The sequence below is a fragment of the Haemaphysalis longicornis genome, unplaced genomic scaffold, assembly GCF_048455015.1.
Source record: "Haemaphysalis longicornis isolate Haplotype H1 unplaced genomic scaffold, Haemaphysalis longicornis Haplotype H1 scaffold_9, whole genome shotgun sequence".
Lineage (NCBI taxonomy): Eukaryota > Metazoa > Arthropoda > Arachnida > Ixodida > Ixodidae > Haemaphysalis > Haemaphysalis longicornis.
In genome coordinates, this window is record NW_027526460.1 from 8,553,253 (window position 1) to 8,579,306 (window position 26,054).

Consider the following 26,054-nt stretch of genomic DNA (forward strand, 5'->3'; position numbering starts at 1 on the left):
ATGTGGTCTAATTGCTTCTGTTACCTTCAATATTACAGAACTTTTATTGGGAAATGCAGTATTTAACTCCATGAACCGGTTTGCGAACCGGTTCAGGTTGTGATTTAGTCGAATTGGAACAAAATGAATTCTCCCAAACCCAAACCGTAACCGAACCGGTATCTTTTTCAGTTCGACACACTGCCCAAAACAGACCATAACCCTGTGGTCTGGACCACAAAATAAAGCTGATCATTATTCTGTGGTCTGGTCCACAGAACAGGCAGTGCGTATTCAGATCAACCACATCTAGTTTTCAGCGTCAGCAGTTCCTTTGCTCAAGCTACACATACGGAGCTTGCAGCTTCCTGTGCCGCTGTGCACTCGCACATGGGCACACCGAGGCTCCTGCGTCACTACTTTTACATAAGCCTTAAAAAAACATTAAACAAATCGTCTGCCTGTTATCACCCCAAACGCATTTGTGCACCTACCATAATGAGTTCGATCGTTGTTGGAAATGCAGCCTTTGGGACCACTTTAAGGCACTAAAAATTTTACAAGTACGTACTATAGAAGTATGGTTGCAGGAATCAATTGAAGTCAGATCTTGCATGTGGCTAATGAATGCAGTACCAACTGTGTAATTTTGAGGCTGCACCTTATGGCTTGAAATGATAATTGAATCCAGAAACTAACGGCAACTCAAGTTAGAAAAACGAAAAACCTAGAGCGAGTAGTGAGAAGCAAATTTTGGGCTCATGTGTGGCATTTTAATGGTTTACGAGGCGTTTGGTTGCATTTTTTTATATCGAACAGCAGTTTCAGTGCGTATGAAACAGAACGTAGCTTTGCTTCTTTGCCCATCACAGGGTTGCGCGACTCGATGAACGTACCCCATAGACAACGCAACGAGAGTGTGTTAGAAGACATACTTAATGTTGGACCAGTGTCCACATAAGCAAAGCTAATGCAAAATTTCACAGGCAAAAATGAATAATTACCTCATTACAAAGGCGATCTGAATTAACAAGCGAGGGCAAATTCAAGCAACCACGGATGTCCGTGGAGAGTCCGAAAATAGCCGAGCATCCAATGCCAAGTATGGATGTCCACTGCACGTTTTGGATGTAATGTTTGGATGTAATGCACTGTGATGCTTGGATGTACATTTTTGGGCTGTACAGTGGACATCCAGCTATGGATATACAAAGGATATACATTTCCATATTTCAGAGGATCATCCGCCTGTGGACGTACGAAGTTAACACAAAGCATCAAATAATGGTGTCAACTGAATATAAAATCAAAAACAAAAAAGCTACTCTGCTTTTCAATAAAAAAGATTTTGCACATCAATACCCCTACTTGTGCATGGCAAGTTTCATCTGTATATTACTAAAACTAAGCCCAGTTTTTAATGTTATCGAAGCATTTTAGCAACTCCAATGATGATCTCTTTTGGGAAGGGTGTTCAAGAATTGAGAACCCCTCGCAAGGTGTCTACAGTGTTCGTGTATACTTGTCCACCCGGCAGAGCCTCCCCGGTGTAGTATGCATTGCGGTGTAGCATTCATGGGCATCAAATTAATAAAATAGTTACTTTGTAAATTTTACTGAACATCCAAAATACATCCCATTTCGGACATCCGAGGGGACGTATGGAAGAGTAAAATCCGGACGTCCCGGACACACATGGTATGTCCATCGGCCCTGAAACGGACATCCTCTAAAGCCGGAATGGACGTACGCTAGATGGCCAACGGACATCCTGCTTGGAAAGCGTCCAAAAAACTGTTGGTTTTGCAGCTACGCTCGTCAAAATAGTCGACTAAATTGAACTTTATCTCCAATAAACTACAACTTTCCATTCGAATATTCTTGTTCTATATGTTTTTTCGGTGCGACACAAAATCATTTCACTCACTTTTGGTCATTTTCAATTGATTGTGGTGCAGTCGCCGGCAAAGAAACTGTGCTAATTCGGCACAAATAAATCCAAAGTAAAGGCAGGAAGGTGCGCAGTGTGTGTGGCCTTGCAGCTGAGCAAAAGCCAACTTCCATAGCCTCTCATGTATGCTTGATGAAACCATAATTGCTTTGAAAAAAAAAAAACTGAAAACAATGTTTCACCAAATTTTCAGGCACGGGGCACCATGGTGGTCATATCCCGCGGCTCGATTCCGGCTCTGCGGCGCCGCAGGACAGCGCTGACAAATGATTTTGGCACAATGGGCGATTAAGCGAAGGATGGCACGGGTAAACAAGTTTGGTGCTCAATGGTGCAAATGGCGCAGCTGTTCCCCCCCTGCAAAAAAACTCAGGCATGCTAGCACATATAGATAATGCATAAAATATCTTTAATGTCATTCGTACAGCACGATGAAAAAATGCTGTGCATAATTTTATGATTAGGGCGATTTGCCCGTCCCCCCATTTTCTCGGCACAAACTTAACCTAGGCAGCCTCCTGCTGCACTTCCTAGAACACATGATGATGAATTCTGGGCAAAAGAAGAGAAATACAGCAATGAAGTCTTAAGCCAAACACCAGAAAAAGATTATTACCCCCTTGTGAACCAAATACTACACAAATGAAAAGCTGTGATACAGGCTACATACAGTATGGCCCTAAGGACATGCGTACATTGCAAGGGCTACAATTGGGGAAGTGAATGCTACAACATGGCAATATACAATTTAAAAAAATAGTGAAACAACTCGCAGCAGCAGAAACTTGGGCAAGTCGATACTGGTTGACCATAGCATAAACAGCCCCAACACGATACACAAAAAGAATGCAGAAGCGAAAGCGCTCCTGTTAGCACTGTGCCTTCTTTGCACGTTGTCATGTGTTGGCTGGGTGCGTTTTCCATACACCTTGTGAGGAGACAACACCGTTGTTTTAGAAAGCACAAGAACGACAGAAACCAATGATTAACACAACTTCACTCTTGCATTTTTCTGTTATACAAGCGCAAGAGCATGCTGCCTGCAACTGAAAAAACCATGGGTGAAACATCCCCCCAGACATTATGCGCTTTGTTAGTTCAGCAATGACACGAAAGCGCTGGGACTCTACACAACTACATTTTTCAAGAAGCCTATATGTTGCATGAATGTTGTAATTGCATCAAGGCTTGACAGCGCCCATTGCCTGTGCTTTATACAAACGCGCATATTTACACTGAACAAGAAACCTCGTTTTAAACACACCACTGACACAGCACTCGTTTTCCCCCGCCATTTAAACAAACAAGAAAAGCTTTTATGAGTGGTACTTCCCCATCAATAATTCTGGACACAGCCATATTTTCTCAACAGCAAAAAAAAAAAGAAATCACGTGCTTGTTCAACATTTGTTAACTCACACAGTGGACCTTCTCTGCTGAAAAATAGTATTGCGAGCAGAAACCCTGGTTCCCGTTCTTTTATTTTTTTGCTAGAGACGCGGTATTGCACATTTTCAGCAATCAAACATGAGTCAATGAAAGGTCTCCAGGCTCACCCTTTCCATTATTCTAAGCATGAATCTTAATATTGTCCACCTCTGCCTAACAACCTGGGGTGGCAATGCCCATCGGCCACTTGTTAACCAAGGAACCTTCATAAATGAGCGCGGCATGCCGGTGTCGGCCAGCAAATGTAGCAATAAAGACCAGCTTGCTTTTGCCTTCAGTATTTAAAGACAGCGATGCTTGCGATTTCTACAAGAATTTATTTTGGAGCGGCCAAGAACAGCAGCAATAAAAATTATATACAAAACAGAGTTCAACAAAAAAATAAACACAGTGTTTAAGATAATGTTCACAGCCTAATCAAAGAACCAGGAAAACAAAAGTTAATATTACAACCAACCTTAGTCAAGTCAGCAAAACGAAGTCCATGCATGTTAACACAGCACAAAAAGCCAGAAAGAAGCCAGAAACACTAAATAAATTACCAAACGTCCTTGGTTATGGTCCAAGGAAATTCCCAGAATATTTTTTCTTCTGCAACATCTCTGTTAACAGCCTTTAAAATCTGCACTTTTGCACTGAGACATTCTTACAGGCTTTAGTGCAGAGCGCGCATAGCTTCTCTGATAGAGCAGCCAGCATGTTAGGTTCCAATGCTTCAACTACTATTAAAATTTGCGGCAGCAGACACACAAACTGGAACAGTATCTGTTACATTCCAGTGCTTCGACTATTAAAATTTGCGGCATCAGACACAGCACATTGGAACAGTACACACGCAACATACTAATAAGCACCAACAGAAACTCTTGCATAAACTCTTGCGCACTGATTAAGGTCCCCTTGAGTTCTTGCAGACCGTAGCCAGCAAGAGCTACATACTACGCCGCCAACGCTCTGCAGCACACAGCTGGCATTCTGTGCACACAAAATGTAAAATGACGCATGAACTGAACCGCTGCACATTAAGTACCTGACCCCTGTGCCACCACGTGAGGAAATTGCAGGTCACACGCAAAGCTGGGACTGGAGACCACCCGCTGATGCAGCAGTTATAGGTGAACCAAAATGAGAGTTGGGAATTATTTCATGCTCACCAAAAAAACACACTAGCTCTCTACAAGCGAGAAAGGAACTGAAAAGGGCCCTGATGCATGACTTCGCTACTTGCAGTGATCTTTCAGTCATGGTTTAAAATATGGCTGGAAAACACGCCAGCCATCTTATTGCCAATTTATTAGCACATTGTTTGCCTGTGGCCGAGATCATGGAGAGGCTGTGGGTGAGGCGAGTGAAAAAAAACGCGGCTGTTTTCTATTGTTAGGAAGCTTCATGGCGGGCAAGGCATTAGCAGTTAAAAAAGGTCCGATTAGGATTACTTTGACCCCCTGCAAACGAACACAGAGGAACACTGCATGACGAAGTAACAAGTAAATGCTTTGGGATAGCACACAGCAGATTAAAAAAGCACTGTATGGAAGAAAACAACGTTCACAAGGCAGGAGGACACCCACGCAACAAGTTGTCGAAACTATAAAGTTTTATAAATAGTTGGTGCAAACAAAACTCCCTGCCCACATGAGGGAGTGCAAGACAGCCTTGCACGAGCCTCCAATGTAATTACACACAGAGAAATAATAATGTACGTAGAAAGAGGCTAACCTAGAGTTCGAAGCACGTGTTTGTGAAAACGAAGCTAACAAAAAAAGCTGTTGAACTCCACTACAAGGTTTCAAGGTGCACAATGAAAGAACTGCTCTAAAGTATCCAAAAAATAGCTTTGTACAAAATCAAGTTCAATACGAGTGCCTTCTAATGATTGCAATTTACAAACTAGTACACACAAAAAAAAAAGTTCAGCACTTTCAGCTAAGTATCTCGCAAACGACTGCACATATAGAATGTACAAAAAAAAAATTCTGTGAAAGCAGTCAAAAAGCGAAAGTAACCCTCCCTTCCTGTTAGCTATGCCATGAAACCAACACAGAGTTTAAAGTAATACATCTTTAGTAGTGCACTTATTTGATACACATGATAGATACAACTATATTGCTGAACCGACAAACACACACACAAAAAAAATATAAAAAATGAACTGCCCAGTCAGGTGGCATCAAAACTGCGAGGTGAGACTTGGGGCTTTGATGCAGTACCAAAAAAAAAAAAAAAATTAAAAAAGAGGTATCTCAAAGACGCCACATTGTCAGCAGCAGCATTGAACCATTTATGTTTGGTTCAAATAAATATTGCGCCTGCTATTTACAGCTGCTGTTTTTCAAATTTAGCTATTTGAGTGACCTCCGATGATGAGAATGGAACGACGCAATGACAGAATGATGCAGGAAACATCTAGCATCCGTAATACATGAGTGTATGGTTGGAGAGATATGAGAACGTCAGCTATCCTGGCTAGCTACGATGCAAGCAGGAAACAAAACAAACCAAACCAAAAAGCAAGCAACGGCAATCTTCTTCAGGTTAAGGCTCCTTGACACAGCGTTCAAAGGGATGCATCTGTGCAACGAGTTGTGTATGATGATGGACTTTACGGTGATGGGCCACAAACACAAAAAGCCACAAGTGGAGCAGACATTTGGACAGAGCACGATGCACAAATGGGGTACACATAAAGTATTCCCGAATGCGAATATCAGCTGATAAGCAAAGCCTACAATAGGCTCCTCCCTGGGCTGTCAGTCAACCGAGCAGCAACCTTGTCCTGTGATCCACAAACAGGGCAGTGGGAATGGTGAGGGAGATGCGGGCCTTCTTGTACGCACCACACAGCACGTCTCCAACAAAATGGAATTAAGAAAATCAATAGCAATCACTGGCAATGAACACTGCACGAAAAACTACTTGCAGCCGGGTGGGCTAGTAAACAGTGCAGCCATGCGGTGTGTGGCCCCGGGACAATGCTGCACGCTAATAATCCTACAGTAATGGGCCTCTGCTCGGGATGATGACACTTGTCTCTCATGGCAGAGCAAACGTCGGGGCTACAAGAGGTCCCCACCAGTCGTCCACACGTCAGAACCAAGGTACACGAGGGGCTGCTCACAAGGAGGTCAACGTCTGCCCCGGGAACACAAACACAAAAGAGCACATCGCGCGTGGCAGCACTTGGCGCAATCGCCACATGTCGTCGTGCGGCCAGGAGATCGTCCCGTGAGCATGACGCGCGTCTTGAGAACCGAACGGAAGGGGGGGGAGGGGAGGGGGCGATGAGAGAGTCCTGTGGGGGTGGGGCAATGCCCGGGGGTGCAACACGGTGGCAAGGCACACCCAGGGAAAAGAGGCGCCGCAACTTCATCTCATCACTTGTCCTTGCGGTGCTTCTTTTTCTTCTTCTTGGCCAGGGCTCCCTGCCTCTTGGCAATGCAGCGGTTGCAGAACCAGCTCTCCTCTTCCTTCGGGGGCACCACGATCCCCACGCACACCCTGCACACAGGGCACGCCACGTAAGAGCACCCCCCACCCAGACTGGCTGGAAGGAAGCCTCCCTCTGCGTTACCGGGATACAGCATCACTACTATCCTCAAGGCACTCTCAAATGCCACTTACCAATTGGCCTGTACCAGTAGATTAATACATCAAAAACACAAATAAACTACATCATACGTAGAATGCGTAGTTAACCCCGGAAATGCTAAAAGGACGACAACCGGTATCCCCAGTTCATACACTTTCCCACTTCCCCACTTCATGCATAAATCCCCAGTTCACACATGCGACTCTTGACAAAAATTTTACAGGGCAAGGCTGCATTCTTCTTAAAGGTGTTGTGCCACCAAATTTGTTGCTTGTGCATTGTTTGTTGCAAACGTTTTATATGGCATTAGAAGGCATGATACATGCTCTTATATGCACATATTCTGAGTAAAAAATTTATTACCGCACGATTCATGTGAACAGGATTCGGTTTCGGTTTCTGGGCGCCAATTCAAGCAGTGACGCCACAGTGTTGCGAGGACACTCTGCCACGTGTGTCTACCATGTGGTGCTGCGGTACGCTGCGACTTTACTGCGGCGTCTGCTCCCGCACACACGTGCTTCACCACGGAAGTAAACACGCCGACTCGTCATGTCACGCAGCGACAGCTCCGACACGGATTCTTTGTCTGCATCCTCGGATGCAGACAAATGAAAACCATGGATATGCAAACCATGGAAATGCAATTGGATATGCAAACCAACATTAAGAAACATCAAAAAAAAAAAAGCTGTCCCCGCGGCGAATTGAACTCGCAACGTTGACCGAGCAGGCGCGACGCGCGAGACCACTGCACCACCACACAAATGGTGCCCCGCCGCGAAATAGCCGGTGTACTAGATGAAGGCCCATCGTTCGAGTCGTACGTTGGTGTTTACTAGCTAGTTTACAGAATTCCTGGCTGGTAAACTGAAAATTTTTAAATAGCGATTGCGCAGCAAGGTTCAGCGAAGCCCCCGCAATAGCTTATTGCCATCAACTCTGCTCCTTCGTGAAAGCGCTCGGAAAAATAAGTGTGCCCAGCTGCGACTGCGATTTTGCACTGTAGGGATAGTGCTTGCCGTACTTTGGTTTTAGATTTTACGTTAAAAACCTTGGCCCATATTGATCTCTTATTACCAAAATTACCCTACGTAACTCTTCTTCTGCATGAAACTGACCTTATATTTTCTACAGGCGAGCCGATCGCACGCGCACATGCAGTTTGCAGCTCCACGGTAGCAGCGTCGCCGAAGAGCACGGCCGAAGCGTCGAACGCCAAAATACGGATCGCATTAGCGCTAGTGTTGAGTTGTATGGGCTTCATGGACCTTACTGAGTTTATTACACTCCAGGAACTAACAAAATAGAGCCGCATTCATTGCGGCACGAATGTTGTCGGGGCGCAGTTTTCGCTTCTCGGTCGATTCCCGACGACGCATCGGGCGACCGGTTTTGTTGGCGTCTTCGGTCGGCGAGTCAGTCACCCTACGCCGACTTTCAATCGGCTGACGTGTTTTTGTTGTCGTCGGCGTAGTGTGACAACGCGGTCTGGCAATTCAACAGTTGGCCGATGGTTTGGTGACTCGTCACCGTCGTGTTGGCCTAGTGTGTCTGATACGACCAAGCGACCAAACAAACTGTGGTAACTGGAGTTCACGTTGACGTTGCTCGAGTCGCTAACGTGGTATGACGTCACAAACTTTGTTATGCTGGCAATTCACTGACGTCATGGTTAGTGGCGCTAGCAATGGGTCCCGATCTCCAGAAGAGCTTTTAGGTACTTTTTAGAAACGAATTAAAATATATATTAAGCGCTTGCTGTACCCAGCACTTCGTGCTGAGGGTCCTTGCATACAGAGAAAGCCTACAGCAGGCTTTTTACAGGCTTCAAATTTGGTGGCACAACCCCTTAAGATAAAGCTGTTCTGGCAGGCGATCTCGTTACTTCGTGAAACAATGCGAGGTAAAGGCACCAGTGCCATTAAGTGCAACAAAAGGCTCAGGGTCTGTCCCCAAGCAACTTGAAAAAGTTCCAGAACGTGCGCAGCCATCCTGTTCCCAGGGAAGCTACGATTAGAGCTACACTCACTTGGGAGCCCATTTGCTACGAAAGCAGTTTGCACTTTTTTTTGTTATCGGCTCGTGCTCCACCCATGCTGTAAGTGAGTTGTTGCTTAGCGGCCGCCTTGCTTGAGCCTCATGCACACAATGCACACAGGTTCAATCCCCGAAAGCCCCCTACAGGTAAGTCATATCTCTATAATTACCGAGACACTGCACTTCATGTTCACAGAAAGGCAGCTTTACTTCACAAACTGAAAACACTTCGGATAAAATGGCATTCCACTCTTCCAATTCAGGTGCTACAAATGAATGGATAGAAACAAGAGTCCATTGCATAAATGCTACGTTTGCAAAATAGCAAGTAGTGAAATCAGCTTTTGCAAATAAATGCCTTACTGCTACAAAAGAGTAGCACTTGCGAGCATGCAGCAGGACGACATAATGGAGGGACGCACCAGTGATACCAGTCATCGCACTCGTCACAGCCGATCATGGGACTGCCATCATCTGGCTTGGCGCACGCGGGACAGATCCAGATCTTGTTCCCTCGTTCATCCTGCAAACAGAATGAAATGACAAAGGACACTGCCAACCCAACATCGCAGGCACATACTAGTGTGCTCAGTTTAGTCTACAACACGCTGGTCAGACCCCCTTCATGAATGCTCATGGTGCCATGTGATGATGCACTCTAGAGCACAAGAGGCAGCACATTTCACCATTCCAGTCATCACCAACACTCCCCTTCCCCACGTGTTTCGCTGCCTTCTGTTAGGGCAGATTTCAACTGGCGCTGGAAGCCCTTGGGAAGTGTGTGGGATGTACGGTGCTGCCAAGGTCCGCCACACGGGACCTACAAATTTCCAGACAAGGCACTCGCGGAAAACGACAGGCAGCAGAAAGCATGATCATCAGAATGGCAGGAGACCCTCCGTACTCCTTGAGCAAGCCGTACCAGGAGTGCCCCCCCCTGGCCACCCCTTGTGCATTGCAAGTCGATATTACGGCACAGCAGTGGCTGCCTCTACAGCCCTCCTCCAAGATGGGAGGGATATTCTGGCATTCCATTCATGTGGTCACAATGGGCACAAACACCAAATAACCCAGCTTAAAGCAGCAGCTGCAGATACTTGTCTAGTGCGAACTCAAAGAAACACGCCCCATGAATGAGCAACCTACTGATGAGAATCTTACTAAAAAAATCATGCACTCCTCCGTTTAACGACGACGATGGGTTGAATGCAAAGCTTTCTCGTGATGGATTCTTTGGGTGGCCAATGCCACACTGAGTATGTGCTACTCTGGAGGTACACACCACTTTTCTAGAACACCCGCCGCAACTCTCAGGTGTGTACTCCGTAGCCCAACATTTGGGTTTGGGGTGCACGGCGTGAGTCGGTACCAGTTGCCTGGCGTTCGCTTCGACCATGTCGTTATGGAGCAACCGGATGGACGCCGCCTTCATAACATAGGAGACCCAGGTTCGATTCTGGCCAAGGGAAGCATCCCCCCCCTACCCACGATCATTCCTTATCATCAGCAGAGAAAGTCGGCTTTCTTGCAGGGTGCATTTGCGTACAATGGCATTAGTAAGGACACCAAAGCTTCACTTTACAAAAGCCATGCCAGCAAAGAAGCTGCAAGCAAGCTAACATGCAAAGAATCCTTTAAAGTTAAACTGTGTCGTCCACGGTGCAGGATATCAGTAGGTGGTGCACAAATACTGCAGTGACGCTCACTGATTGGGCTGTTTCCTCCAGGGTCTCAATTCTCTTAAAAAAAAAAAGGGGGTGTCATTTTGAAGTGAAGCTCAATAACAAGACAGCATAATAGCATTTTGTGCCTGTTTCTTGGCAAGAACTGACTGCAAGGAGGACAGAGTGAATAAATAACTGTAAAGCGCGAGACACATGGATGATTGGTGCATGCTAATCACATGTGACTGATCGTTACGACTGTCGCCACGACTAGTCGTACGTGTGAATTTGAGACACATGGCACGATGCGCGTGTGCGATGCGTCGTCGGCGTCGCTCCGCCCACTGTTTTTGCTCCATGGTCAACTACGACAATTGCTGAGCTGAATTTGTAGATTCCGCGCATCGTTCACAAGAAATGAATAAAGCAGGCAATCGTGAAGCATTTTCTGCCTTCGGAAACAGTCCGCGCACACGCCGGCCATGCATGCCAGCTCGGCACACTCAGTGGCTCGAACCGGCGCAGACCACGGTAGCAACCGCTTGTCGCTGCTCTTTCGAATCAATCTGATCGCTAAAAAGAAGTTCCACGTGCGAAAAAGTAGGTGTTAGTGTGGTGAAAAATTGTGCTAGGGATTATTGACAGGGCTTATTTTAAAAGCGGCGATCAGATATCTGCCGCAATGCAAGCCTACGCTGACCGACCGTGGATGCCGCGGCGCACGGTGCGTCGAGTGGCCGAGAGATGGTGATACCTGCGCGGAAGCATCGAAACAGGCCACGCAGATGTCTTGGTCACCGATCGCTCGAACAGCAGTTATAGCTTAAATAAAGTTCCACATGCGAGAAAGGGGATGATATTGTGGTGAAAAGTTGTGTTACGGATTGTCATTTGCAGCTGCACAGATAGCGGCGATCAAATATCTGCCAGGATGCTAAGCCTAAAGTTCCCATCACCCGAGCCGGCCTGAGCGCCCGAGCAACGCAAGCCGGTTGCGGGCTCAGTGGGCTCTCATTGGCTGTGGCCTCACGACGATCGCAACGATGGCACGACTGCATCTGGCTTGCCAGTCACACGTCGTGAACCTCCTCCGACCAGCGAGCGACGACAAAACAGGTCCTAACGATCAATTTTAACTATCAGTCGCATGCGAATCACGTGCACCAGTCATACATGTGTCTCTCGCTTAACAAGGGATCAACCAAAGTTGGCCTGCCAGGCCACAGCAAAAGGGGCCACACAGCAAACAACTGGGAAGGCAGCGACAAGAGCGCAAGTACCACAAAACGCAGCCAGTGATCCTAGGGTGTTGTGCAAAGGAGAGACAGTCATTCCCCCGTGCCACTAGAGAACACAAGAGGAGGGAGTGCCCCCCTACGCGTACCACGATGGTGCCGACGGTCTCCGTGATGACCATCCTGGCCGTGGGGAGAGGAGAGGCGGCCTCGGCCAGCTGTGGTTGCTGGGGGGCAGGGGCCGCGGCGGCCTTGGAGGCCTTGGAGCCCTTGCGACCGCTCGGCGCGGGAGGCGCCGAGACGGGGGTCAGCATGGGCGGCGACGGGCTCCGCGGGGGAGCCGGAGGAGGAGCCGGGGGAGGGGCCGGGGGGGAGGACGGCGGCGAGGTCGAGAACGGGTCCGGGGGCGAGTCGTCTCCGCCCCCTTGGGCCAATGCTTTGAACAGGCTGCGACAGCAGGAGGGTTGAAAGCAGCACATCAGGGCCAAGAACAACACAAGGACAAGGCTTTCAACTAGGCATAACAAGAACCACGGGTCTTACAAGTGAGACTTACAAGAAAGCAAATACCGATGCAACCATTAGCAAATTTGCACTTCTCGCCTGACCTGTTTTAAGGGCTATATGCTGCAATCGGTCTTTTACAGCAGCTGTGGTCTGTGCAGAGTGAGGTGTATTTCTCGGCCCAGCACTTACATCTTTGTGGCACTTGGCTTGGGTGTGCTGCCGAGCTTCACTGTGATCTTGGGGATGCCGTCATCCTTCTTCTGCACACAGAAATCGCAAGTGTGAAAGAAAAAAGCAAGCGAGCGCACAAGGACGACCTAATATTAACACTTTGATGCACTTGAAGGTACGACAGAAAGAAGAACAAAGATCCAAAATTGAGTTTGCACTACCGATGCAAGCCAGAGCACAGGATGGGTTACGAAGTGACTCAGTGCTTTCTCACATGAGCAAATCACGGGACAAAGACCCCCCGCCAAGAAATTATGCAGATTTGTTGCGGCAGCTAGCTACTGCCCACAACTGCTAGCTGATCCTGATGTCCCTGCTGTGACACGCTGGCTGGGCTTATGGCACAGCAATCACAAAAGGAGAACATATTGCAGTGCAAAGCCGAAGGCTGTGTACTGAAATATGTTCTCCTTTTGACGGTCAAACACTATTTGTGTAACTAGTGGTCGGACATGAAAAACAGCCGACCAATGACACCATGGCTATGATGAGACAATAATGATCAGCCAAGCAACCAAGTGGCTGTCTACTCAGCTTGATCGATTTGTGCCCCTTTCACATGGCGAATCTGATGACATTTTGAGAGAGCGGCATTAGATTCCGATGCCATTAGTTTAGCCCTACACGAGAATACAGAATGACATTCAACGCAAACGTCATCCAGTAAGCGGGTAATTTCAAAGAACACATCGCATCAGCTTCTGGCCCAAATGAGTAGCCTCAACATCAGTGGCCTGTCACTAATTTAAAACAAGATTAATAAACTCAAAAGCACTGCTTCTAAAACTTTTCCAACTTATCAGTAGACCAATATTTTCTCCTGGATGTTGTTTGCATATAGAAAAGAAGGCGAACAACAGCTTGGAAATGGTGCCCCATGCCCGCTGCTGTTGATATACAGACTTGTTGCTGGCTTGTCTTGTCTTATGACTGGCTTGTCTTGGCTTATGACACCTACTCTTGTCCCCTAGAAGAGTGACCCACTTGTGTGTACTAAAAGAAAATACAGTTGACTTGTTTCACTTCCAAAAAATTGCATCCACTGCAAGGTACAAAGCAGGACAGCCAAATGAAACCAAGGACATGAAACCGTAGGCTGGGCGAAATGTGTGATGAGTGCACACTTGCATGTTAGCCTGGAAACGCCACTCACCTTTTCTTCTTTTCCCTTTTTCTTTCCTTTCTCCTTGCCGGCCTTAACCTTGGTTTTCTTCTCTGCCTTTGTCTTCTCTGGGACCTTGGCCAGCTTTGCCTTGCCTTCCTTCTTCTCCTTGGGAGGCTTCTCTTTCAACTTCTCCTTCGCCTTCTTCTTTGCGTGTTCCTTCTTCTCGAGCTTCTTCTCTTTCTTCTCTTTGGCTTTGCCCTGCAATGGTTACACGGGATTCAGGGGAAACTCCCCAGCCCACCACAGGGCAAAACAACCACAAACAAACAAAGCAAAACCCCATGCTTCAGGCACACAGCCTGAAGCCCGTAAGAAACAAATCCAGGTTTTGCAAAACAGCGTCCACAAACTGGCACGTTTGCTTGTTGCATGTAGTAAAAAAAAATCCATTTCGTCCGAAATCTCACCAGGTCCAGAACAATCCTTAGAACCCAAGAGGCATGCTGCTGTTTAGACATGCTGTACATAGAGATAGGACTTAAAGGAGCCATGAAGACAAAACACAAGTTTGGTTCATTCAAAAGATTGCCTCATAAAATCATACTGACACCACTTTTAACGTAAACTTCGCTCAGATAAGCTATATAATTAGGAAAAAAGGGAATGGCCATGCAACTCACTCGCTCATTTCCCACAACAGAACCTATGATGTCATACCAGCCTGCTCTGCGATTGGCGGAGGCCGGCAAAAGCAAACGCAAATTAGGCTGAGCTTATGAGCTTGTAGAACATGCTATTTGTGCTTAAATTTAGGGCACATTCTTTTTAAAGCAATAAGAATGGAGGGACAAACAGTGAGAGTTACGAAAGCACATGTGAACATAGGAGTACTGATGCGTACTGCTGTTGGTACTGTGCACACTACGCTTGATTTAGATGCACAGGACTGCGGGGCTTTGGGGTTGTCTCAGACAACACTGGCCGACTGACGCAACAGTGTATTATGTGACCATATTTGTCGAGCTAGCACTATGTTTCACGAAACGATTACTTTCTCCTAGAACAAAAACAAGCCAGGTTTAAATGCGGTCAAAAACAAAACAAAGGGAGAAAACGGCTTGCCAGGTATGGTGGCGCCATCTAGGTTCAGTAACATAAAAAAGCACTGGAACGCCGCCGCTCTAGCCTGCGGCCGTGCGCAATCGGCTGCAGAGTGGTCGGTTCCTGTGATGTCATTGCAGAACCCGAAAACACACGATTTAGCGGGAAAATCAAAATTTTAGCTTCAATTGGTTAATTTTTCAGTGAATAAAGCATCGTTTGCATTCAGACAAGCGCTGGGGGCACTATAAAACACGAAATCTTTCGAATACCACAAACTTGTATTTTGTCTTCATGGCCCCTTTAAGTGTACAGGAGAAATAGACAGGTTGAGAGTAGAACAGGACCGCAACTTTGCATGCAGCCAACAGGTCCCTGAAGAACACAACTCGTCATGCAATGGTGAAAAAAATTTTTCCGCAATGACCTTGACGACGCGCCTTACGGCTGCAGAAAGTCTGCCCTTCCTCAGTCCCGGCTGCTTGGAATAAAAGCAAAAAATTTTGCTGCAGTTTTTACAAAAATCAAAGGTAAAATATTCAAGTGTGAGAAAAAAACAAGAAAGCAGTAATGATATTACCTTCCAGTATTTGTCCATTGAAAACTGAACAAGGACACAGTGACAAGAGAGAGAGAACAAAACAGCGTTAGCTTGGCAGGATCTTCACCCATTCCCTTTGTGCATGCTCAGTGGCTTAAGCAACTATATCCACCAATCCTCAAATGCAAGATATATAGGAGTGGACTAAAAAGTTTAAATGTGAAAGGCAATACTGAAAATGACATAAAAGTAAGAAAATATGCAACTCCGGGATAGCTGCCCATGATTACAAGTTTATCGGTAAAAATGCAGTCTTTTGACTTCATTAAATGGTGTATGCGTTAAATCTTAACGTGTACCATAATGAAGGCCTTCAAATCAATCAAGGCTACCTGGAGTTTTTAAAGTCTGCTAAATGGTGCCTGCACCAGCAGTAAAAACTCCAGCATTTCTCTACCACACCACTACCCTGATCTATGAATAATTTGATTCTTGTTTTTTAATCCCTGCCAGGATTGAATTAATGGGAATCAACTGCAGTCTACAGTAAGCTTCCTTTCTGCCATGCATAACACATTAAGGGGGCACACTGGTCTTAAAACCAAAAAAGTTTATTTTTGCAGTTATGATGATGAAAATTGGGGGACATATGCAGTTTTTCGTTCTGATGGTAGATATAAAATTTGTTTTTCTGTAAAACTAATATATTCAAATTTATTCATATTTTTATATTTGATATTTTGACAGGCTTTGCAAAAGAACCACTGTAGGGATGCAGCCAAACAAATCACCAGTGAATTGTGCACAAATGAAGGAGTGCAATAAGACTAACATTATCCTTCTCTCTGGTCTGTAGCAGAAGTTATGACCATTTCAAGTTTGGGCTCGAAAAGTGGGAACCCAAAAAACCGGTTTTGCCTCTCAGGTCCAAACTTCAAAGAGTTTTAACTTCTGCTACAGACCAGATAGAATGATAATGTTAGTCTCATTGCACTCCTTGATTTGTACACAGTTTTCTGGTACCTTGTTCGCCTGCATCCCTACAGCAGTTCTTTTGCAAAGCCTGTCAAAATATCAAATATAAAAATACAACATATTTTAATATAGTCGTTGCACACAAAAAAAATTATATCTACAATCAAAATAAAAACTGCATGTCCCACAATTTTTATCTTTATCATCATAACTGTAAAAATAAAGTTTTTGATCAAAGACCAACGTGAATTTCTCCCATGTAATTCAGGCAATTTTTATTTCAGCGAACCCGCAACATAAACAAAACAAGTACAGGAAAAGAAGTGTTCAAGGCTGCAATGAAAGGCTTAACCAGAAAATGCTTGATGTAAATATTTTAGGCCTAATCAACTGTGAAAAAATGTGATTTTGAAGGTTTCTTTTCTACAGATGTTGAGCACAGGGCAGTGAGATCATGAGAGCAACTACAGGCATAGTTTAATTAACTGGTCACAATACAGTGCTTACAGAGTTCCTCTAATTTCTTTTTTTTTTTTTACCTTACCAATAACGTCATTCTCAGTAACGGACAAACCGTAAGAAACTACAAGGCAAAAAAAATCCCCTTCAACTCATTCCACAAGGCCTGCTGCAAACTGCCGGGCACCGTCCCACAACCAACATGGCATTGTTCTGCAAGTCGTCACGGCCACAAGCACTAGTGTGCAGAACTGCCGAATGCGCGCACAACATTTGTTGTTTGCGGTAAAGTGCACAGAGTACGAAAAGGTAATGTGCCACCCCGTGCGAGAGGCAGCGAACAATACACGGGCCGCAGTTTGCGCAGTGTTGTGAAAGTGTTGTGTCCGGGGGTTCCTAAGCCTCACCTTTTCGGAATCCCTTTCTGATTTTCCGAACGCAGGCTTGTCCTCGTCCGCCCGGCTGGTGGACGGCACGAGAGGCGGGATGGCCTTCTTCTCGGCCAGGGTCTTGACCGCGAAGGGGCTTCCCCCGAGCACGATGGGGCCCATGGTGCCCCCGGGGGGCACAGGAGGCGAGGAGGCCGGCGAGAGGTCGTCGCGGGAGGAGGACGGTGGCGGCACAAACAGCGGGGGAGTCGGGAAATGGGACGAGGTGCCCGCGCGCAGCTGGGAGGAGAAGGGGAACGCCGGCAGGAATCCCTGCGTGGGGGGTGACCCGAAAGCGGGGAACTTGGGCGAGAACAAGGCCCCCGGTGACGGCTGCGGCTGTGGCGGCTGCTGTTGGGAGAAGGGAAACACGCCCGAAAAGCTTGGCGGGGGTTCCGGAGACTTCTCAGCCCGCTGGGAGAGGGCGACGAGCGGAGACGCCTTCATCTCCGGCGTCTTTGGAACCCCCTTCTTGGGGGATGGCGTTCCCGAGCCTGACTTTGCTTTTCCCGACTTCTTCTTGCCCTTGGTCTTCTCCTTGGGCTTCTTGTGCTCGGTGACGACCGGTGGCGCGGGCGGGCGCTCCGGAGAGGGCTCTTTCTTGGGGGCCGGCGAGCTGACCAGGTCTGGGGTCTTGGGCGTCGGCGGTGGCGACGAGTCCGAGTCCGTGAAGTCGTACACGTCCCTGGGTTCCAGCTTGCGGTTCAGCATGCCAGACATGGCCGCCTCCAGTGTCTCCCTCTTCTCCTCGAGGCGAGACTCCTCGCGAGCTTTCTGGATCACAGCGTCAATGCAGAGCTCAATGTCAGCCAGCCGGCTCTCTTTCTCCTGCTTGCTCAGCGTCTCGGGCGAGTCGTCGATCACGAGCCGCGGCTCGGGGGACTCCTCGCGGGAGAGGGGCTCGTCGGCGTAGGGGTCCCCGTCGACCGGCGCCTGCCCCGTGGCTGCCGCCGCTGCGGCCGCGTTCAGCTTGCTACGCTCCTCTTCAGCCTTGCAGGCCATCACTTGCAACGGAGTCATGGTTGACAGCATGGAAGGGGGGATCATGGAAGTCAGTGAGAGCGGCAGGTGAGGCGGGGACACGACCGGTGGCGACGAAGGGGCAGGAGGCTGCGGAGGAGGTGGGGGAGGAGGAGGGGGAGTCACGACGGGTGGAGTCGGTGCTGGCAGTGGGGTGAACACAAAGGGAATGGCGGGCTCGGCAGCGAGAGCTGCTGCCAGCTTTTTCTTCTCTGCCTTGGACATTTTCGAACCCGATGGGCTCTTGGACTTGTTGAGAGATTTCACTTTGACGGGCTTTGGAGTCAGGCCAGCCACTGCCATCAGGCCCGATGTGCTTGGCGATTTTGCCCCTTTGTTCTTGCTCTTGGACTTGGACTTTGAGCCATCCTTGCTCTTCCCTTCCTTGATCTTGCCATCTTTGCTCTTTCCCTCTTTAACCTTCCCTTCCTTGCTCTTGCCCTCCTTCACTTTGGCCTCTTTGTTCTTGGACTTGACCTTAATCTTGGCAATCTTGCTACTGCTGCCATCCTTGGACAGCTTGAGCCCCTTGGTGAGTTTCTTCTTTATCTTGAGCATAGGGTTGCAGGAGGAGCTCTTCTTGCTCATGAAGGGGCCAAACAGTGTCGCCGCCTTCTTGATGTTGGCGTTCTCCTTGTTGTCCTTCTTGCTCGCCTTGGCCTTCTTGCCGTCCTTGCCCTCCTTCTTGACCTTGGCCGTTTTCTTGAGCTCCTTGAGCTTCACCTCCTTGTGGGGTATGGGGATGCTGTCGGACGAGTCGGAGTCAAACGCCATGCCCGGGGGCAGGGTCTTGATGAAAGACGATGGGGCACTGGGCTCGGGGAGCTTGCCCTCCCGGGCCGGCGAGATGAAGCCCGACGGTGTCATGAACACGCTGGTCACCTCTCGCATGGGCTGGCCCTCTTCCTCTGTGCACAGCCTGCACGACGAGTGGCGGGTTACGATAAAACGAAGAGAGGGGCAGAACCCACAGAGCTGACAGAGTGCAAACATGAGCGCACTGCCAGGCAATGACCTGTGCTCTAACCTGAAGCGCTTTGGAGTAGGAGTTTCGGTGCCATCGGCATTCCGCTTGACTGGCTGTGGACTTCCGTGTGGGGACGACATCTCCTCACCAGCACTGTTGGAAGCCATGTCCCTCTTCATGCCATCAATGGTCGATCCAGGAGACAGGAGCATGCTTTCCTCCTCTTTAGGGGAGGGGGGAAGAAAGCCACAATTGATAAACCCCTCAGGCACACCTGCAAACTTAGTCAAGCAGAGCTGCTACTACCGCTCCACAAAAGTTAAACCCCTTCACTAAAAACACGGCAGCAACTAGAATACAGCAGTTTCCATTGAAGCTCCTGCCTGTTCCGGTCACCGACATCAGCAGGCAAACACTCTTTCGTGATATCCTTTTAGCAGGCAGGTTCCCAGCCTCCCCGCTCTGACACTGTAATACAGCAAACAATCAATTTACCTCACATGGGTACCCGATCATTCAGCTATCCTCGCGATGCCATGCATTAGCTTCACGCTAGTGAGGATACACCCAGTCACCTCATTCTATCACCACTTACAATGCGAGGAGCCATGGCCCTCTCTTCAAGGACTTGTCCGTCTAATTGCCCACCACTGTCCCGTAAGGGCTGAACTGCCATTCGAGTTCTCAGTCAGCTGGGAAGCACCATTCATAATCCTGCTAATCCCACTACCAAGGAGATTGGGCCATGGCGTCAGAAGGAAGAGGGGAAGCAGCAGCAGCCCACCCTCGAGCTCGGGGTGCATGGGCGGCAGGAACTCGTGCACCCACTCGGGCCTCTGGAGCAGCTCTCGGCTGCCAGGCTTGGGGTGCTGCAGGCAGGTGGGCCGGGCCACCGGGAAGTTTGGCACCCGCTGGGCAAAGGCCACCGGTTCAACGTTGCCGATGTACTCCTCCAGCTCGCTCAGCAGGATGCCCAGATCGTGGAAGGCTAGCGACAGGTCGTCCAGGTTGGGCTCCGTCCGCCCATCTGCACGCCCAACCACATCCACCTTTGAAAGGCTACCTGCCCGTGGTCAGTGTTGTGCACGCAGCAAAACAAGATAAGTTGTCCATTGCATGAACAAAATGTGAAATGTAACCTGCCAATCGAGCAGACCAGCAAGCTTGCAAACAAAGAGGTGCACAACTGAGCGAGCGACAAAGCAGCTGGCTTAGTGCTAGTACGCAGAAGGCGAGGTGGCAATCAAGCAAGCAATCTCAAAGCCAACAATTCAGCAGGCAGGAGCTATTCAAACGCGGTTCCCACCATTCTTCAGACCTTCTTATGGGTATGTGCCACAGACGAGTAAGTGAACACATACTTTCAGACCACCCTCATCTGTCCACGGTAGTCATATCCTTCTACCTGTTTCAGCATTTTGTTGCCTATGCTGAAGAGGGCTCATTCAGCATGTTTATTTATCATTCTTTTAGATTTACCCATATTTCCCTTCAACCACACTGCCAACAATTTCGACTGTAGGTCCTCATGCATATTTTGCAGCTGTTTTCCAGACTCACTGAAATTGAAGAAAACTATGTAATCCGCAAACTTCAAGTGGCTCAAGTATTCCCCATTTATCTATAATAATCCTGCTTTCTCCACGTCAAGCTTCTAGAGTACCCCTTACTCCCGTCCTGACCAGATACTATTCACTTTTCTTGTGGAGGATTATTCTACCCGTACAACCCATATATTAGCATTTCTAGCCCTGCAGCAGCGTTTGTTAAATCAAACGCCTTTTTGTAGTCTCTAAATTCCATGTAAACAGGTCTGTTATACTCCTCATATTTTCTATTATTCGACTGGTGACATCGGGTATCCTCGTTTAAACCCAGCCTGTTCTCTCCGTTGTTAATCTAGCCTGTTGCTAATGTGGTTAACCATTACCTCCATAAACAACTTGTATACCACCGAGAATAGGCGGATAGGTCGATAGTTATTAAGCTCTTCGACATATCCCTTCTTGTGAATCGGAATTATATTGGTGTTTTACTAGGCTATGGACACACTCCAGTACAACATCTCCCCTTAAAGAAATCCCCAGTTATGTTGCGTCACCTGCAGCTTTTTCTTTTCACATGCCATTGAGTGCCTTTGTTTACTTCCTCTTTAGTTACTAGTGGGACCTTGCAAGCTAGGCTTTTAGGGGCAGTAGTGTCCCCTGGACTAACATTTCTAGCATACAGCCTGGTGTAGGATGGTTATGGTACATTTATTATCTCATCCGTGCAGTGTGCAATGTTACCGTGTTCGTCTCTGGGTGCACTTATCCTGCCTTTGCCAATAGCCAGCTTTTTCTTGGTTGCTTTAAGGTATGTCACCCCCTTTGAACAGACGTTTTTTTTTAGAAAATACCACTTTTTTCTTGTTACATTTTGAGAACCCCCAAGCATTCGAAAATGTTCTGCAGAAAGAATCATGTTCTTATCTTAGTTAGTTCAAAAGTTATGGCCAATTTTCTAATAGCTGGTGAACGGTTCTGAACATGAAACTAAAGTGGTGCGGTAACAAACTGATAACGCAGTGAATATCAGCAGCGTATAATAAAATTTTTCAGGTATCTTTTGCCTAATACGTAAAAAATTATTCAAAGGCAATTTTTAAGTCTTCCTTTTTCTACACATTGCTCTAAATTTCAGTAAAGGGGGTTGCAAGACTCCACAAGCGCCTCTGTTGTTTACTTTGCGCGCGCTTTATGCTCCTGCTGCGAATGCTACCGGGCTCGTGCTTTTTATAGGCATTATTATTAGTATAAACAGGAATAACATAAGCTAGATGTTTAAATAAAAAGGCATAGTCAGGCCAAGGCTTAAAAAGGCGATAGAAGCGAAAGTTTCGTGAGACGCTGTACACAGTGACTGCTCCAACTGAAGACCGTAGGGACGTAAATGTATCGGTTAGTGCTGCAACATTTGGGAACTTGGAGAACAATTGTGAGGTGCCGTCGCAAGAATCTTTACTGCAAGGTAATAGCATTATCCATATGCAGACCCCATCATCTGTTTTTGCGCAACTGGCCTGGGTGGCCAAGATGTCCACATGAAGCTGCACATACTACTTTTTGGTATATATTACGCTGTATGGCGCTCCAACGATAGCAACAGAAGTACAGCGGATATTTTGAGGGAAGTGAGCATCGAACCTGGCCACCAGACTGCCGTAGCACACTGCACCAGTCACCAGCACCGAGACAAGGAGGGTAAGCGCCAATCAATGGGCGAGACAAAACATCTCCGCAAAAAAATGTGGGCAGAGCTCGTGGCAGCTAAGGAGAGCCCTAGCTATGAACGTAGTGAATTTTAACATTCCAGGGCACGATTATCTAGTTTATACATGGATCAAAAAACTTTATTCGTTTTTATCAAAACTAGATTTTTTGCACTTTCTTCTTGTGCGAACACTTGTATTTTCAATATGAATAATTCTTTTTCAATGAAACTTTGCAGGCTTGTTTCTTTATTACCAAACTGTGCAATAAACTAGGATTTTTAAAAATGGATGATAAGGTTTTATGTAATCATGATTTATGTCAGGGAATGCAGAGAAAAACGACACATTTTTCTGTTTTCTGTGGCCTTTTCTTTCTTTCTTCCAATCTTTCTACTAGTTTCTTTCTACAAGCTGCTTGTCCTACAGCTATTGCTCACTTTGTGATTACCGTTGCTAGGTAGTCGTGTACAATGTCCACACTGGTGAAGTATATTTTGGAAGGTGTTTTACACCACCGCGAAAAGAAAAAAAAATAAAGAGAAAGAGAGACAGCGCTGGGCAAATGCATGTCATTCTTCAGCATGCATTAATTTTGGGGGAGGGTGTTCTGACAACGAAACACACCCCTGGCTACGCACTTGGTCAACACTGTCCTCATTCTCAGCCGTTAAAAGCGGGCATTCGTTTTCAAGGGTATTTTGCAACCATGTGTCCCGGCTCTGACTCCATGTTGGGTTTTCTATTTTTGGCTGGTTTCCCTCTTGCCCTTTCGGGATCTATTCCCCCCCTTTATTTCTTCTGCCATTACTGTTCCCAGTTGAGGTAATCTCTACAAACCATGATGCATTATTCCTCTGCCTCCAAGGCTCATGCAGGAAGGAAGTCCAGCATTGGAGGTGCTACTGCACTGGACTCTGAGCAACCACCTCATTTTTTAAATATCTGGGATGCCTGACAATGCTTGACTGGACAGAAAAACAAAAGGTTGGACGGTATTGGAAAGTCATGGTAGCAACAATACAATTACACAACTTTCAGCAATAGCAGTAGTTCAATAAAGTGGGAAGTGCCAGAAATAGAAGGAAACGGGCATCCCCACCCCACACACATCGCGCACTAAAAATTACGATTTCACAATTCGTAAAGGCTGAAAGAGATTGGCAAAGCTTGCCTAAATGTTGCCTTGAAAAGAACAATACAATGTGCCTGCACCTATTCCTGAACATTTTGATAAAAATTATCTTTTTAGAATGATACTGATTGCCGTCTATTAACGTTGCCACCATGATTCTTCACAGACATCAGCAGCAATAAAACCAAAAGCCTCAGTTCTGATTTGGGCAACACGATTCACCTTGGTCTGCTATTACCAATCAAAAAATTTAGAACAGAGAGTGAATGCATGAGCTACAGTCACATCTTACTGCCAGCAGTCTGCCAACGCCACCACACGATCAACATCAAAGTGATTGAAACACCACGTGTCCGTTTTACCCCTGAAAACCACACAACTATCTGGTGCACGATTTATGTTCTCCTCAATGTCACAAGGACACGGAAGAAAATGGGAGACAAAAATCCCGGATCTAATACTTCATTCCTGAAAAAATTTTCATTCGTTGTTGAACAAAAGCCAGAAAAGCTATAAAAAAAACCTAATCTTTCAGTTGACATGTTCCAAGCCTACACTGTCCCCTTAGAGGAAGAGTGGGTGCTTATACTTGTTGTTGTTGTAGAAACATTTATTTGAGCCAATAAAAATAAAATAAAATAAAGGTGGGTAGCCTTTTAGTTCAGAAAGCCACGAGCGACCGCTGCTGCTCTTGCCCGGGAAAGCAGGCGTTGCTGAATCTCAAGCTGAGAGCTGGGCAGGCCGCACTCTCACTACTCGGGGGTGGGGGAAGGGGGGTTGCGAGTGGTCAGTGCACGCCTATACGATATGTACGACCATTTGGAAGCATGGCAGGTAGGGCAGTAATGAGGGTATGTAGTGGATGTTGAAACTATTTTTTGTCAACCTAGGTACAATGCTTAGAAACAAAAAAATACAGCATTTTTATTTTAGGATCTAGAGTAAGTTTTGAACGAAAAAAATACAGCACTTTTATCTTAGGGTCTAGAGTAAGTTCACTACAAACACAAGATAGATGGGTACTGCAGTTAGAACAATGAAGCACACCCAAATGGCAACTTTATAGGATGTAGAATTGTAGTTTCATAGGTGCAGCTAATCTCAACACTGACCTGGCATTATCTGCCTCTGTATGATTGGGCTACAAGTGCTGCTTTTCTCAGTGTGGTTTAAAACCTTTCTAACAAGCATTATTTGGCCTACTTCTGCTGCACCAACGAAGGAACTTAGTATAAGGTTCTCTGTTGCCTTGCAAACGCAACAGATTTTGGGGCACACTCCGCGAAAATGCAATTTCTGTAACGCGCTGAAAGAGGGGCTGGAAAAGAGAGCCTCGTATGACACAAATGTTATGCGTGAAGACTTGCACAGAACAGAATGCGTCTGGCTGCTTTTCAAATTCCCAGTAACATACTTTTCTTTACATGTAACCTTCAACATTTTGTAGTAAACCGAAGGGTTCAAGTTTCGTTTCGCATCCACCGCCGAATTTGAATGAAGTGACCCAACGTTAACCCATAATCACTTTAAGCAGTAGGTTCCACAAAAACTACCTCAACTAATCGCTGCGAACATATGAAGTCGTGTTTACTATGAAAAGAAATCTCCCGTTTACGGGTTTGTTTCACATCATCGCAGCTGCACACGAAGCGCAGCTCCATTTCCTCAAAAAACGGACAGGAAAATGTGACGTTTGACGCAAGTAACCTCATGCCGTGAGTACGCGCGCTTTTGGTGAACTGCGTACGCTGAAACACCCTTGCAATGTGCCCCACTACGGGCAAAACAATGACACGCGGTGCAACCCTCAGAAACACTCGGTACATAACCTCCGAACTTTTGTATAGATAATACGGCGCGCATTTCTGAAACCCTTTCGCGAGAAACAGCGGAGGCGTTTTCTCGTTACATTAGGCAGTCAGCGAGGCCGCTTACCTTGATTTGAATAGGCCTGCGCTGTCCTGGCGATTTCAAGTACATAGCGATGAAGTATGTCGGCCAGCAACTCCAGCGTCGACTGATGCACTGCATGCCAGCCAATGTTTTGACATATTTGGGCGACTGAAACTTTCAGGATACTACGACTAAACAGAGCTGCCATTCTACGTCGAAAAAGTCATAAAAAATAGACGAATGCTATGATTTTTCCCGTAGAACGCCAAAGTGCATCGTTCAAGCATCTTCTCACTGAGCGCTGCAGTTCACGCCATCTTTGACACACCAAGCTTCGCGATTACGGTAGGAAGAGGGTTCCATCACCGATGCGCGCGTTCAACACCACCACTACGGCATTATCCACACAAAACAGACCGCGTTACACATTAGCAACGATAAATAATCGCCATGCTGAAATCGTTGTTGAAAGTTTATTAGAGGGCAGCACCAGCGCTTCCTGCAAGGCATTCTGGGAAGTCTCTGTCGCGTAGCA

The 26,054-nt window shown here is 46.9% G+C and overlaps 1 protein-coding gene across 3 annotated transcripts; it reads right to left on the minus strand.

Moving 5' to 3' along the window:
- Positions 1 to 2,318: 2,318 nt before the first annotated feature.
- On the minus strand, positions 2,319 to 25,980 carry LOC144152502 (uncharacterized). Of its 3 annotated transcripts, XM_077683786.1 has the most exons (11): positions 25,562 to 25,980; positions 20,026 to 20,268; positions 19,302 to 19,464; positions 17,234 to 19,193; positions 15,432 to 15,455; positions 15,279 to 15,329; positions 13,799 to 14,008; positions 12,604 to 12,674; positions 12,057 to 12,354; positions 9,431 to 9,531; positions 2,319 to 6,877 (listed from the first exon to the last, which is right to left on the minus strand). In XM_077683786.1, exons 1-11 carry the CDS (start codon positions 25,725 to 25,727, stop codon positions 6,754 to 6,756), a joined length of 3,411 nt encoding a protein of 1,136 aa, XP_077539912.1. In that variant the 5' UTR covers positions 25,728 to 25,980; the 3' UTR covers positions 2,319 to 6,753. The 3 variants fall into 3 exon arrangements, with proteins under 3 accessions (XP_077539912.1, XP_077539911.1, XP_077539913.1); XM_077683785.1 differs by having other exon boundaries at positions 15,279 to 15,455; XM_077683787.1 differs by lacking the exons at positions 15,279 to 15,329; positions 15,432 to 15,455 and having other exon boundaries at positions 25,562 to 25,978.
- Positions 25,981 to 26,054: the final 74 nt, after the last annotated feature.

Excerpts from the sequence above, each read along its gene's own strand:
- LOC144152502 (XM_077683785.1), bottom strand. The coding sequence starts at position 25,727 with ATGGCAGCTCTGTTTAGTCGTAGTATCCTGAAAGTTTCAGTCGCCCAA. Across the intron at positions 20,269-25,561 it reads GCAGGCCTATTCAAATCAAG|ATGGGCGGACGGAGCCCAAC; the intron begins GTAAGCGGCCTC and ends TTGGGCGTGCAG. Across the intron at positions 9,532-12,056 it reads AGACCGTCGGCACCATCGTG|GATGAACGAGGGAACAAGAT; the intron begins GTACGCGTAGGG and ends TTCTGTTTGCAG.